Here is a 12,956-nt window from a genome sequence, read left to right on the forward strand (position 1 = left end):
AAATTAGAATAAACTTTTCATTATAATTTATTTTTTTACAGTTATTTCTGTGACAATATGACATCTGAATAGCTATCGTGACAGTGATACTAGGTGACTCTCACAGTAATACCATGGCTTACTACAGTTTTAAAAAAATGTTTTTTCCTTAGCAAAACCTTGCGTTTTGGGTTTGTGTATTTCTAGAACTGCTGATCTTCAACAAAATTTGGTTTCCTGAGATTTTCAACAAGATGTTTCCATCCACAGAACTGCAGCTCACTGGATGTGTACTTTATTACACCAGGCTATTACACAGAACTTACTCAGCTCAACAGTGAATGCTGCCTGCTGAAAAGACAATAGACCCTGCAGCTTAATTTGGTGAAGCTGGTTGACCAGTTTAGCTTGTGACCTACACAGGGTATGTTGTTATTGGAGTTTGACTCCAATGGTTTAGCTGGTTAACTAGCAAGACCAATGTTGAAATGGGAATATTAAGCATTAAGCATTAAGAGTAAGCATTAAGCATTAAGATATGCTTATAGAGCACAGTGACGCAGTGGAGTCAGATGCAGAAACTGGTTTTGTAGAGTATAGTAGTTGTGTGCAAGCAAAAGAGGAAGCACCTTGGCTGCAAGCAGATACGTGTCACACATACATAGACAGTTGTGAAAACATGTCAAAATAGTATAATGTGTTCCTGGAACAAGAGCACAAGTGAGACAAACCACTGCTAAAAAGATATGGAATTGAGTTCAGTCATACTGGTCCACTAGCTTGATCAAATTGGTCGTGGTAGTAAACCAGATAAACCATCAATAAAAACTCAATAATAACATGCATACTTATCTGGCTTACCAGAATGGTTATAAGTGTTTGCCTAGATATCCAGCTTTTCCACCACCTTGACCAAGAAAGACCAGCTTAGACAATCTGAAACCTGCTAACTGGTCTTAGCTGGATTTTTCAGCAGGGGGTGAAAGTGAAAGTTGCTTAGGGCCCGGTTCCCCAGAATCATCCCAGAGTTAAGAGTGCTAAGTTGAAGGGGAAACCCAGCCTGGAAAAATGCAAATCTGTTAAGATTTCATTTTATATGAAGCTGGAACATATTAGGGTTTTGATTAACTGTGTCCGTGAGTCAGTGGAAATACCCATCACAAACAGCAGTAGATATTTTTTGTATTGTTTGTGTGCCTTTGTCTGTCTGTGTGTGTATGTGTGTTACAGTCCGGTCTCTGATCGTCAACGCCCAAAGGCAGGAAGGTAGGTCTAGAGGGAGGCTTATAGAGCAGTGTTTACAGCTCTTAGCCAGTTTATCTCAGCTGCATACTCCTACAAGTTGGCACGGCTGTATTTGTTGGGGGGATTTCCACTGACTTCCACTGACTCTGCTGTACAGAGAACTTCACAAAGAAAACCAGAGGGCATCATGGCCGAGAGAAGGTAAACAGACTTCAAATTATTAGTTATACTATATAGTGATAGTACAGCACTTGAGTTTGGCGTTTGAGTAATTTCCCCCACTTTTATGTTCACGCTTGTTTATGGAGGTCTGTGGTTATACTGACCTTGTTAGGTCTTCAGTTTTAGCTCAGGGTTTCAGAGAGTCTTGTCTGCTCTAGTTCCTTTGCAATCTTTTTAAAATCTGCATTTATTGACTTATCTACATGTTATTTGTGGTTTAAAGGTTTTCCACACTGTGGACAAAGTTCTAGAAGTAAGTGATCTGACTATCAATTGAGAGTTAAGAACAACTAGTGTGTTAGATTCTGTCCAATTTATTTGAAACTCATTAACAACTTATATGTTAGGCAGCTTTTCCTTTGTACAGAATATAAATTCATTTATAGACCAACCTGACTTGAATACTGTTGCTCTCCCGTGCAAAAACATGTACCTCCATTCTGTTTGCTGTTTTTGACTTTTTAATATAATCAGCCAGTTGTTTTTTTTACATTCTGTCAAAATCTCATGATATAAGAACCAATAAAAATGATTTTAAATTACTTGGAATATGATTGGACATTCACTTCTGTTGTAGATTACATGAAGAAGTTGTTTTTCTTCTGCTGTAAAGTTGTCATTTAGTATTTTCTTGACAGTGCTGATATGCTAGCATGGAAATATGTGAACTGAATGGGCTACAGTTCTTAAGATATCTGTAAAATGGGCTAGCAAAGACTTCAAAGTGCCACAAGCAAGATAGATGTAAATTGAATGGAAGCAGGGTAACATGCTCTGACTTTGTCTTGCTGGTTTGAGACAGAGACAGCAGGATAATAGTCAGTAAAATTGCAATAATATTAAGCTTGGAAAAGCCTTCATTAATTTCTTAGCAATTTATTGGGGTCTGTGGGATATATTTAGTCTAAACCATCTAATTACTCAATAAAAACCCCGAAATAATGCAAAAATCCTTCCAGCTCTGAAGTCAATAATAGGGAAACATAAAGTATCCAGAGAAGGTTTAAAGACTAAGGCACTAATACATAATGTGTCAAAAGGTACGTGTGCAATGGTTTGACTGGCTGCATCTGTCACTCTGATAGGGCAAGTCCATCCAGGTAATGATATAGACATTAATCGTAGAACCTGGGGTCTGGACAATTTGACCTAAGCAGAGGATCGCCCACCTATATAGATGCAATAGGGATACCCAGACGATGTCCCAAACGAGTTTAAATTGGCGGATCAAATTGCTGCGGGTTTTGAAAATATTCCAATTGTTTCTGCCATATTTCCAGTTACCCCAAATAAGAATGTGGATCGGATTAACTATGTACACTATAACGTACTGTGCCTGACTAATATCACTCGAGATGCAGTGGAAGGCCTGAGAGACCAATTAGGTCCGACGTCTCTCATGACCATCCAAAAGGACGGGGTCTGTTTCATGTTCAATGAGGCGTGTTGCACTGTCGTGCCAAATCACACTGCACCAGATGGGTCAGTCTCCAGGGCTCTGGAGAGTCTTAGGACCTTATCTAATGAAATGCATGAAGCATCAGGTATCAGTAACCCTTTGGAGGACTGTATGACAAACAAGTTTGGTCAATGGAAGAATTGAATCATGTCACTTTTCATGTCTATTGCTGTTTTTGTAGCTATTATGGTTACCTGTGCTTGTTGATGTGTTCCATGTATCAGAACCTTGATTGTTAGATTAATTACTGTCATGTCAGGAAGGAAGAATGACCGAGGACCTCCTCCGGGTTACATAATGCCATTGTTGGAGGCTGAACGTGACCCGAAGGACTCTGAGGAAGGGATAGAGATGAAGGATGTTTGTTAGGTCATAAATGACCTAAACAGGGGAACTGTTACAAAAATGATTGCTGTGTACTAAATGTATAATGTTTCTGATTAGTTGTATATTAACTACAGAATGTCTTTAATTAGGCTAAGAAATTATAAAATGATATAATTTGTACTGATCAGTGGTATTTGAAAGGCCTAACACTAAATCGGAAAGGCCAGTAAATCGAATAACCATGTATGGGTGCACTTGATTGAAATGTAACTTTTGTGTTTGAGGGAGGGAGTGTAAGGACAGACAGTCCGGAGCCACAGGACAGTAAATTCTCTGTTTTGAAGGCCACAGAGGCACTGAGAGAGCAGCTGCAAGGAAAATTTGGCAGAAAACCATTTTGAGATCTGTCCTGGGGGTGGGGAAAACTGTCCTCACACCATATTACAGGGAGGGGTTTTGGGTTTTGGGTTTTGACAGCCAGTGTTCCCCAGTGCAGTCTGAATCATTCAGATTCTCCCTGCAGTTTATTGTACCCCTTAACCCCTTACCGCAGCAAGCCTTATTACACACTAAGGTGTATTAATCAGTAACTACAGGGACTTCTGGGGACTTTAGGAACAAACTGATGGGGCTATTCTTTGGTAATAGTAGTTTTTAATAACATTTTTGCCCCACTGGACGACCATAGGCTGTCCTCCAGTCCTGAAAAGTTTTTACTTTAACCAACAAATTAATAGTGATAATGGTATGCAGCATATTTTTGAGGAAAGTCATTTTTGTATCAAGTTTTTTTTTTTTTATTACTATCATTTTGTCATTTATTTACATACACTTATTAATTTTTGTTTATGAATTATCATATCTGTGACCTGATCTGTGAGGGTTTTACCATTTATTTAAAATGAAGACTGAATCAAAAATAATCAAATTGCTCCAAAAAGACTTAACTAGCTATAGTAATAGATGCTAAATATACAATGAAATCCCAGTATGAACCGATCAGTCAACACATTACCACCACCTGCCTAATATTGAGGTACCTCTTGTGCTGCCACAACAGATCTGAGCATTTGAGGCATGGACTCCACAAGACTTTAGAAGGTGTCCTTTAGTCCTGTAAGTTGTGAGGTGAGGTAAGTTGTCAGTAATCATCTAAAGTGCACTAAAAGTCAAAGTTCCAATGTGTCCTTCCTTTTTCAGAAAGTGGACGAAGTATAGAAATTCCAGAGGCTGTGTTGTAACATGCTGTGAAGGTGAGCATGTGAGTTTATCAGAGCTGAAAGAGGACCCTGGTTTGGACAACCAATACCTGAAGAAGAGAAACATACCCCCTTATCCAGAATCCGCAGTCTTCTACGCACCCAACGTGTGTCACGTGACTGCGCAGAGCGGCCTTCAGGGAATCTTTGCTAATGGTGGCTTCTGGGTTCCGCACCACGAAGGATATGACAACTTCCTGTGGTGGAGCCTGTCGCTGACTGAGTATGACATTGCTGAAGCTGAGGAGAATTTCCTAAATGAGACATTCCCAGATGGCTGGAACCAGAACCAGCAGCCTTTCCTGGAGGATTTCACCACCTCACCAGCGTTCCAGGACGAGTCTCGCTACGGCAACTTCCGCTTCACCTTTCCTCTGAGAGAGCTCTTGTCTCAGTACGCCAGACAGTTCTGTGGCAAATCCGCCCCAGTTCTACGTGTGTACAACACCCAGATCTACAAGCAAGAGATAATGTACACGGTGTTGGTGCATCCACGACACATTAACCGCTATAAACAATACCCTCGCCTGCCTGTTGAGGAAGACGTGTGTGGGTACTTCCAAGGCCAAGTGTCATGGTGGTGTCAGGCTCCTTCAGGCGCCCATCACTACAAGCTTGAAGTAGACCAAAGGAGGAGAAAAGTGAATGTGAGGACACTTAGACGTGAGGAATATTATGTGTGGGATCACGTGGCTGTGGCCTTCCACATGGAGCCGCACTGGATCCTGCGTGTCAATCAGGCACGCCTATATAACAGCTTGACAGTGTGTGAGGTCTCTCAGTTGAATCTCCTGAGGAAGCCAGACACTGGCCTTAGAGTGGACGATGCTGAAGAAATGCTTAATGATTTGGGTATAGAGTACAACTTAATCTACTATTGATCAGGGGTGTACAGTCCTACTGCTGGAGACACCAAAATTTTTTTACAAGCCCAACCACAGACCTCCAGTCTAGGCATTCCAAGGGCTGAGACTCGCCTGGAGGTCTACAAGTTCTACAGGGCAGTTTTACTGCCACACTTGTGTTTCAGTGCTTTAGTACACCCTGCTTGCATGCTCTGGTGTGAGGGACTCTCACCCACTTTTTATATTTTTATAGTAAAATTTGTGACTGTCTACAGACTATACAGCTGTGTCTTCACTGTCTTCAACCTAGCATCTTTCTCCCATTCAATAAAAAAAATGGTAGACTTCCCCTTTAAGCTTGATGTATGTACCATATTTTGTGCTTGGTAACCTCATTCATGTTACATCCTTGGCTGTGAGTTACAGTGGCTAAATGTTACATTAATACTAGTCACAGAACCTTGGTATTAAATCAGTCAAGGCTTAAATTGACCCAATATGACCTAAAAGGTATTGGGAATAGTACAGGACACTATTGTCTTGCTAATAAATAAAGACATTTAGGCTTAATTCTGCTATAATAGGTTCTGAAATAACAGAGAGCAACCTGCACATGGAAACATTTCCTTACTGTCAAGCAAAAACCTTGTGTATCTAAAAAAAAAACAACAGCAACTTTACAGGAGAAGTAAAAGCCCTTCTTAACATTCAATGGAAGTCAATGTAAGAAGATTTAATTTCAAGTCATTTTCCAGCGTTTCTATTGGTTCGTTCATCGAGACGACTCAAAAAGTAAAAAACAGATACAAGTTTTTTGTATGACAGAGGCGAATTACATACAAATTAAATTCTATGAATTGTTGTATTATAATACTGTTTTTTTGTTTTTGTTGCTATTTTTCCTTTCTGCTGGGTGTTCCATGTTTTGCTTGGCTTTGTAGTGATGTAGCATGTTTTACCTGAAAAAAAGCATTGAAAGAAAAAAATTGCAATTTGTCTAGAAATAATCTGAATCCTGAAATAGCAAGCCTTCTCTTTTACATTAGAGTGAACTACAAACATCACAAAAACTACACAAGTTACAAATGTTGTTTGTTTTAAACTCCTACCCATTTAAATAAAGCATTTTCTAAAGTGACATAGTTGCATGTTTTATACACTGTTTATTATGTTTCATGGTATTTATATAGTTTCTTATCCAGAGTGACTTAACTCTTATTGCTGTATAGTGGTGTGCTTGACCAATTAAACCCCAGTCTGCCATTGGAAGTTGGTATTGTTACCCACCAACCACTACACCAACCAGCGTTAGCCCCTCGTTTCAATATTTCAGAGGCCCATCCTTCTCTAGTTAGCTGTTACTGTTCCAGGCAGTTCTGGACCTGGTACCTGGTAAAAAGATAAAAAAATAGAAAAGGTTCCTTCTCTGAGCACAGAGAATGTGAGCAATTAATAGAATGTGCAAGGGACTCCAGCAGATCTGATGAGAGAGAGCCTGAAGGTAACACAGACACGGGAGCAACCTGAAACACTGACATCCATCTGCTCCAATGTCCACAAACCTGAGTGATCACGTGTGTTGGTCCGTCCTCGCTAGTGTCGGGGCCATCACGTGCGATGGAAGAAGGAGTGGCCGTACGGATTAGGTAATTGGCGGTCTAAATTGGATTAAATATGGGGAGGAAATGGCCGGAAAAAAAGGAAAGGCAATTTCTTTGGTAAAACCTTTAAGTTGGTTCCAGAGTTTGGGTATTTCAAGAACTGCTGCTCCTCTGATATATTCAGCACAACAGCCTCTAGACTGTACTGTCTCTAATCTCAACTCAGAATGGTGTGATAATGTAAAAACATCCACTGAGCGGCAGTTCTGCAGATGGAAACACTTTGTTGATGGGAGAGGTTAGCAGAGAATGGCCAGACAGATGAACAGAAAAGCATTAACACGTGGAATCTTGAGATGGATAGGCTGCAACAGCAGAAGACCATGTCAGATTTCACTTCTGTCAGCTAAGAACACAAGGCTGAGGCTGCAGTGCGCACAAGATGAAAACTAGAAAAACATGGCCTGGTCTGATGAACCACGATTTCTGCTGAAGCACACAGATTGTATGTTTAGGTTTTTAGAAAGATTTACTGCTCCACAGGACTAGCATATAGCAATATATGCAACTAAATTAGTTTGAACAAAGTTTCTTGCTGAGAAAGCAGCTGTTGCTTTGCTGCAGCATTTGCAGCTGTAATTGAAAGTGGTATAAACTTTGAAATGCTCACAATCCAGTTTTCCAGAATAATCCAAGGACTAGGAATGCTCAGAACAAGGTAAAACTCAGCCGGGAAAAATATAAATCTATAAAATTGAATTTGGTATAAATCTGGAACTAATTACCACCCATTTCATGGTAGGGTTGTGATTAGCCGTAGCTGTGAGTCAGTGGAAATACCCATCAGAAACAGCAGTACATATTCATTGTTTGTGAATGTGTGTGTGTGTGCGTTTGAATTTGCGTGTGTGTGTGTCTTGTCTCTGAGCATCAACGGCCAAAGGCGGGAAGGCAGGTCTAGAGCAATGCTTGTGGTTACAGCTTTTAGCCAGGTTATCTTAGCTGCATACCAGTACAAATTGGCACTGCTGTGTTTCTTTGGGGAATTCCACTGACTCTGCTGTACAGAGAACTTCTCTAAGAAAACCAGAGGGCATCATGGCTGAGAGAAGGTAACAGATCTAAAATTATTAGTTATAATATTTAGGGATAGTACAGCGCTTAGCCTACAACTGAGTTAGGCGATGTGAGTCATTTTTTCACACTTTTTTTCATGCTTTATTCCTTTGCAACGTTTTAATTAGTATTAATTTACTTATCTACACTCATATCGCCTGTTTAATTTTAGTTACCATAAGAGTTGTAATAAATGAATAAAGAATGAGCAGAACAATTATGCTGTAAAAAGAGTTTTGCTAATTTTTTTTGCAGATTTTATTCATAAAAGTAAGACAATTGAGAGGCAATTTAGTGTAATTGAGTGTCTGAGAGTTGTATTGCATCAAAAATATTTGAAACTCATTTTTAAGGAAGCTTTTACTGTGGAATATAAATGAATTTTCGACCTGACATTTAAAAACACCTGTGCAAAACCTGTGTTTTCAACTTTTTAACATAATTCGGCAGTTGTTCTTTACATTGTGTCAAAATGTCATGATGAATTACCAATAGAACTATTTTGCAGATCTCTTAGGAATTTAGATCCGCTCAGAACTCGTTTTCAGTGCACATTTTCATTCTAGCATAGCAGTGCTGTCACACAAAAACTTTATTACATTTCAGTAAAAGTAGAAAAAAACCCTAAAATAAATAAATTAATGAAATTATATATATATATATATATATATATATATATATATATATATATATATATATATATATATATTATTTTGTAACATTTTAATTGGTCAATTCATCATGACATTTTAACACAATGTAAAAAACATATAAATACATAAATTAATCTAATTAGAAATAATTATTTAGATATAATACATAAAATATTTTTCAAATGGACTTTTATTTAAATTTAATAATGTTTTTGTGTGACAGCACTGCTATGCTAGAATGAAAACATGCAATAACAAAAGTGTTCTGAGTTTAGGACTAAGAAATCTGCAAAATAGGCTCGCTAGGACTTCAAAATGGCAAGCAAAAAAAAAAAAAAGTTAAAAAAAAAAGTTAAAAAAAAAAAAGTAAACATGAAACTGAATAGTAAGCAAGTACATACACAACTGAATAAAAGTAGTATAAAAGTAGTAGTATTTTATTTTCTTGCAAGGATCCATATTGAGACAGCAGCACAACAGGCTGTTACCTTGCTGTGATATTATCTAGAGCTCAAGGAACCATTAATTCACTTCTTAGCATCTGTGTGGGTTCATCTGTGTAATGTGTATGGGTAATGTTTCTGTGAGGAAGCAGTTTTAGAGAGTGACTTACATGGTTCTCAAGTTATTAAAACAGAATCAATGAAAAGTGCTAAAGAGAAAAACAAAACAAACAAAAACGTGTACACCCATGTTTTGCAGATTTTAGTTCGTTGCACCAAAAAAAGTTATAAAGAATAAATAAAAAAAACAAACAAAAAAACAATTTACCACAGTGTTTTAAGCAGGCTTAGTGCCAGGGGCAGTACTTTCATTTCACCAGAATTCAGAAGAAGGAAGTTTGTGGTCTTTCTGCCGTTTATGACTTTCACAGTCTGAAACTGAATGAGCTGATTTGTACATTGCTGCCGAAAAGTCCTTATTTTTAATAATAAATTAATAGTGATCATTGCTAAATGCCTTAAATGTAATTATAGTAAATAGTATAAAATGTTGTATTTGGGCTAAGTTAGGTTACATTTACTTAAGTTGAAATAATGAGGTAATCAATCTTTTTCAGTTTGATATGAATTCATTTTGTTTAGTTTCTTGTGACTGATCACATATGTGACCTCAGATTGGGGCAGTGGTGGCTCAGCAGTTAGAGCGCCGGGATATCGATAACAGGGTGGTGGGTTTGATACCCGGGCTCAGCAAGCTGCAACTGTTGGACCCTTGAGCAAGGCCCTTTACACTCTCTGCTCCCCGGGCGCTGGAGTTGACTGCCCACTGCTCTGGGTGTGTTAAATGCAGAAGACACAGTGTACACTGTACAGTGACAAATATGTGCACCTTTAGATGTTTAAGCACTTATTTTAAATGAAGAGTGAATGAAAAAAATTAACTGGCTCCTCAGTGACTTCACTGTAGGGATAGATGCTGGAAACACTAAGATGTCCCACTATATGTCTCTGAGTTACTTTGTACTTACATAGTTTTGCACTAAGCATCTGCTTTTTCTGTGGTACAAGATCACTAAATATCATTGAAGGAGAGACTTGAAAAGTAAACTTGAAATTGAGAATTGAATTACTGATTTCTAAACGATCAGTACTGTATCTCAGTAATCATCTAAATCCAATCCATCTTTTTTCAGAAAGTGGACGACGTATAGAAATTCCAGAGGCTGTGTTGTAACATGCTGTGAAGGTGAGCATGTGAGTTTATCAGAGCTGAAAGAGGACCCTGGTTTGGACAACCAATACCTGAAGAAGAGAAACATCCCCCCTTTTCCAGAATCCGTGGTCTTCCACGCACCCAACGTGTGTCACGTGACTGCAGAGAGTGGCCTTCAGGGTATCGTAAAAGATGCCGGCTTCAAGATCATGTGCTGTGAAGATGACGACAACTTCCTTTGGTGGAGCCTGTCGCTGACTGAGTATGACATTGCTGAAGCTGAGGAGAATTTCCTAAAGGAGACATTCCCAGATGGCTGGAAGCAGAACCAGCAGCCTTTCCTGGAGGATTTCACCACCTCACCAGCGTTCCAGGACGAGTCTCGCTACGGCAACTTCCGCTTCACCTTTCCTCTAAGAGAGCTCCTGTTCCAGTACGCCAGACAGTTCTGTGGCAAATCCGCCCCAGTTCTACGTGTGTACAACACCCAGATCTACAAGCAAGAGATAATGTACACGGTGTTGGTGCATCCACGACACATTAACCGCTATAAACAATACCCTCGCCTGCCTGTTGAGGAAGACGTGTGTGGGTACTTCCAAGGCCAAGTGTCATGGTGGTGTCAGGCTCCTTCAGGCGCCCATCACTACAAGCTTGAAGTAGACCAAAGGAGGAGAAAAGTGAATGTGAGGACACTGAGACGTGAGGAATATTATGTGTGGGATCACGTGGCTGTGGCCTTCCACATGGAGCCGCACTGGATCCTGCATGTGAAACGAGCACGACTGTTACAACAGTTGACTATGTGCAAGTTAACTCCAAAAAATCTCCTGAGGGATTAAGACATTACAGTCTAGTCTAGTGACTCAGAGTACCTAGTCTAGTCTCTACTATTGATCAGGGGTGTACAGTCCTACTGCTGGAGACACCAAACATTTTTACAAGCCCAACTACACACCTCCAACCTAGGCATTCCAGGGGCTGAGACTCATCTTGAGGTTATTTTTTTAGTTCTAGGTTCCACAGGTGGGTGGTTTTACTGCCACACTAGTGTTTCAGTGCTGTAGTACACCCTGCTAGCATGCTCTAGTGTGGGGGACTTAGGCTTTTATAGAATAGTCCAACATTTTTCACACTTTTTCTGTTTTTATAGTCTGTCTACAGATTATACAGCTGTGTCTTCACTGTCTTCAACATAGCATCTTTATCTTCAGTACTGGCTTTTGCCATAGCCTCTCGCCAATTTAGATTTCGTTACAGCGGTCCTGACAGCAACCCATCAATTTTGCTGCACAATGCCCTGCTCGTACCCCTACACCCGAGGGCACCGGATAACTTAATCGTAACCATTAACCTTTAAGCAATGTAGGTCTAATTGCTTTCTGTGTGGCACCTTTTAAATGCATTAAACTCTTCATATGCCTGGTTCTCATCATCACCACTGGGAAATATTTAGACTCATTGATTTCTGAAATGACAAATTTCAAACCCACTCTAATGTAGGGCTTCTTTGTGTACATCATAACCATTCAATTACTACAGTTTAGAAAAATGGTGGACTTCCCCTTCAAGCTAGATGCTTTATTTAGTTAAATTTTGTTACATCCTTGGCTGTGAGTTACAGTGGCTAAATGTTACTTGAATACTGCAGTATAAATGGTGTGCTACCGTTACAGAACCTTTGTATTAAATCAGTCAGTGATAAACTGACCCAATATGACCTAAAAGTCTATGGTGCGTCATATTGGGATTAGTACGGGACACTATTGTCTTGCTTCAGTTTTCAGAATAAATGAAGATATTTTAAACTGAAGACTGCTGCATGGGTCAGGAGTGGCCAGGCACAGGCCTATGGTCCTATCATAGGCTTAATGCTGATGGCAGTAATAGAGACACTATAGTCTTGCTGTCTCCTTCTATGCCCTTTAGAAGCCTACAGGAGGTTAGTGAATGTAGGACTGTCTCTGCTGTGTGAAATGGACATTCTGCAGACATCTTTTCTTCCACCGTCCACAAGAGGGCTGTCGAGGGCTGCACATGTCTAGCCAGCTGTTTACAGTAGCATTAGCATCTCAACCTGCATATGGAAATATTTTCCTCACTGTCAAGCAAAAACCTTGTATTTCCAACAAACAGCAAATTTACAGGGGAGGGAAACCTCCTTCTTAGCTTTCAATGGAAGTCTATGTAGAAATATTTCATTTCAAGTCATTTTGGAGCGTTTCTATTGGTCCATTCGTCAGGAAAGTTTGACACAATGTAAAGAACACTCACATTATGTCACAGTGAAAAATGGACATACAAGGTTTCTGTGACTGCACATTTCAAGTGTTATTCCTTTAATAATGTCAGTGGTGTTAATGACTGTTCTACCATGTATTGCTTAGCTTCTTAATAATATAGCATATCTTTTCATGTAGAGAAAAAATACCTGAATAAAACAATGAATACAAAAATAATGCACTTTCTTTCATTGTTCAGTTTTTGTGTCTTGAACTCATCTGCATCTTTCCACACACATGCTCAATTTTACCCAACATTTTGGATAAAGTGAATTGTCCAACAGTTCCCATTTTATCCGAACAACTTACACT

General features: G+C 39.3%; 1 protein-coding gene across 1 annotated transcript; it reads left to right on the top strand.

The window, feature by feature from the left end:
- The first annotated feature begins 1,206 nt into the window (after window positions 1–1,206).
- LOC140566010 (uncharacterized) lies at window positions 1,207–6,474 on the top strand. Its single transcript, XM_072692258.1, has 2 exons — window positions 1,207–1,425; window positions 4,433–6,474. Exons 1-2 carry the CDS (start codon window positions 1,412–1,414, stop codon window positions 5,370–5,372), a joined length of 954 nt encoding a protein of 317 aa, XP_072548359.1. The 5' UTR covers window positions 1,207–1,411; the 3' UTR covers window positions 5,373–6,474.
- Window positions 6,475–12,956: the final 6,482 nt, after the last annotated feature.

The sequence above is a fragment of the Salminus brasiliensis genome, chromosome 1 (genome assembly GCF_030463535.1).
Source record: "Salminus brasiliensis chromosome 1, fSalBra1.hap2, whole genome shotgun sequence".
NCBI lineage: Eukaryota > Metazoa > Chordata > Actinopteri > Characiformes > Bryconidae > Salminus > Salminus brasiliensis.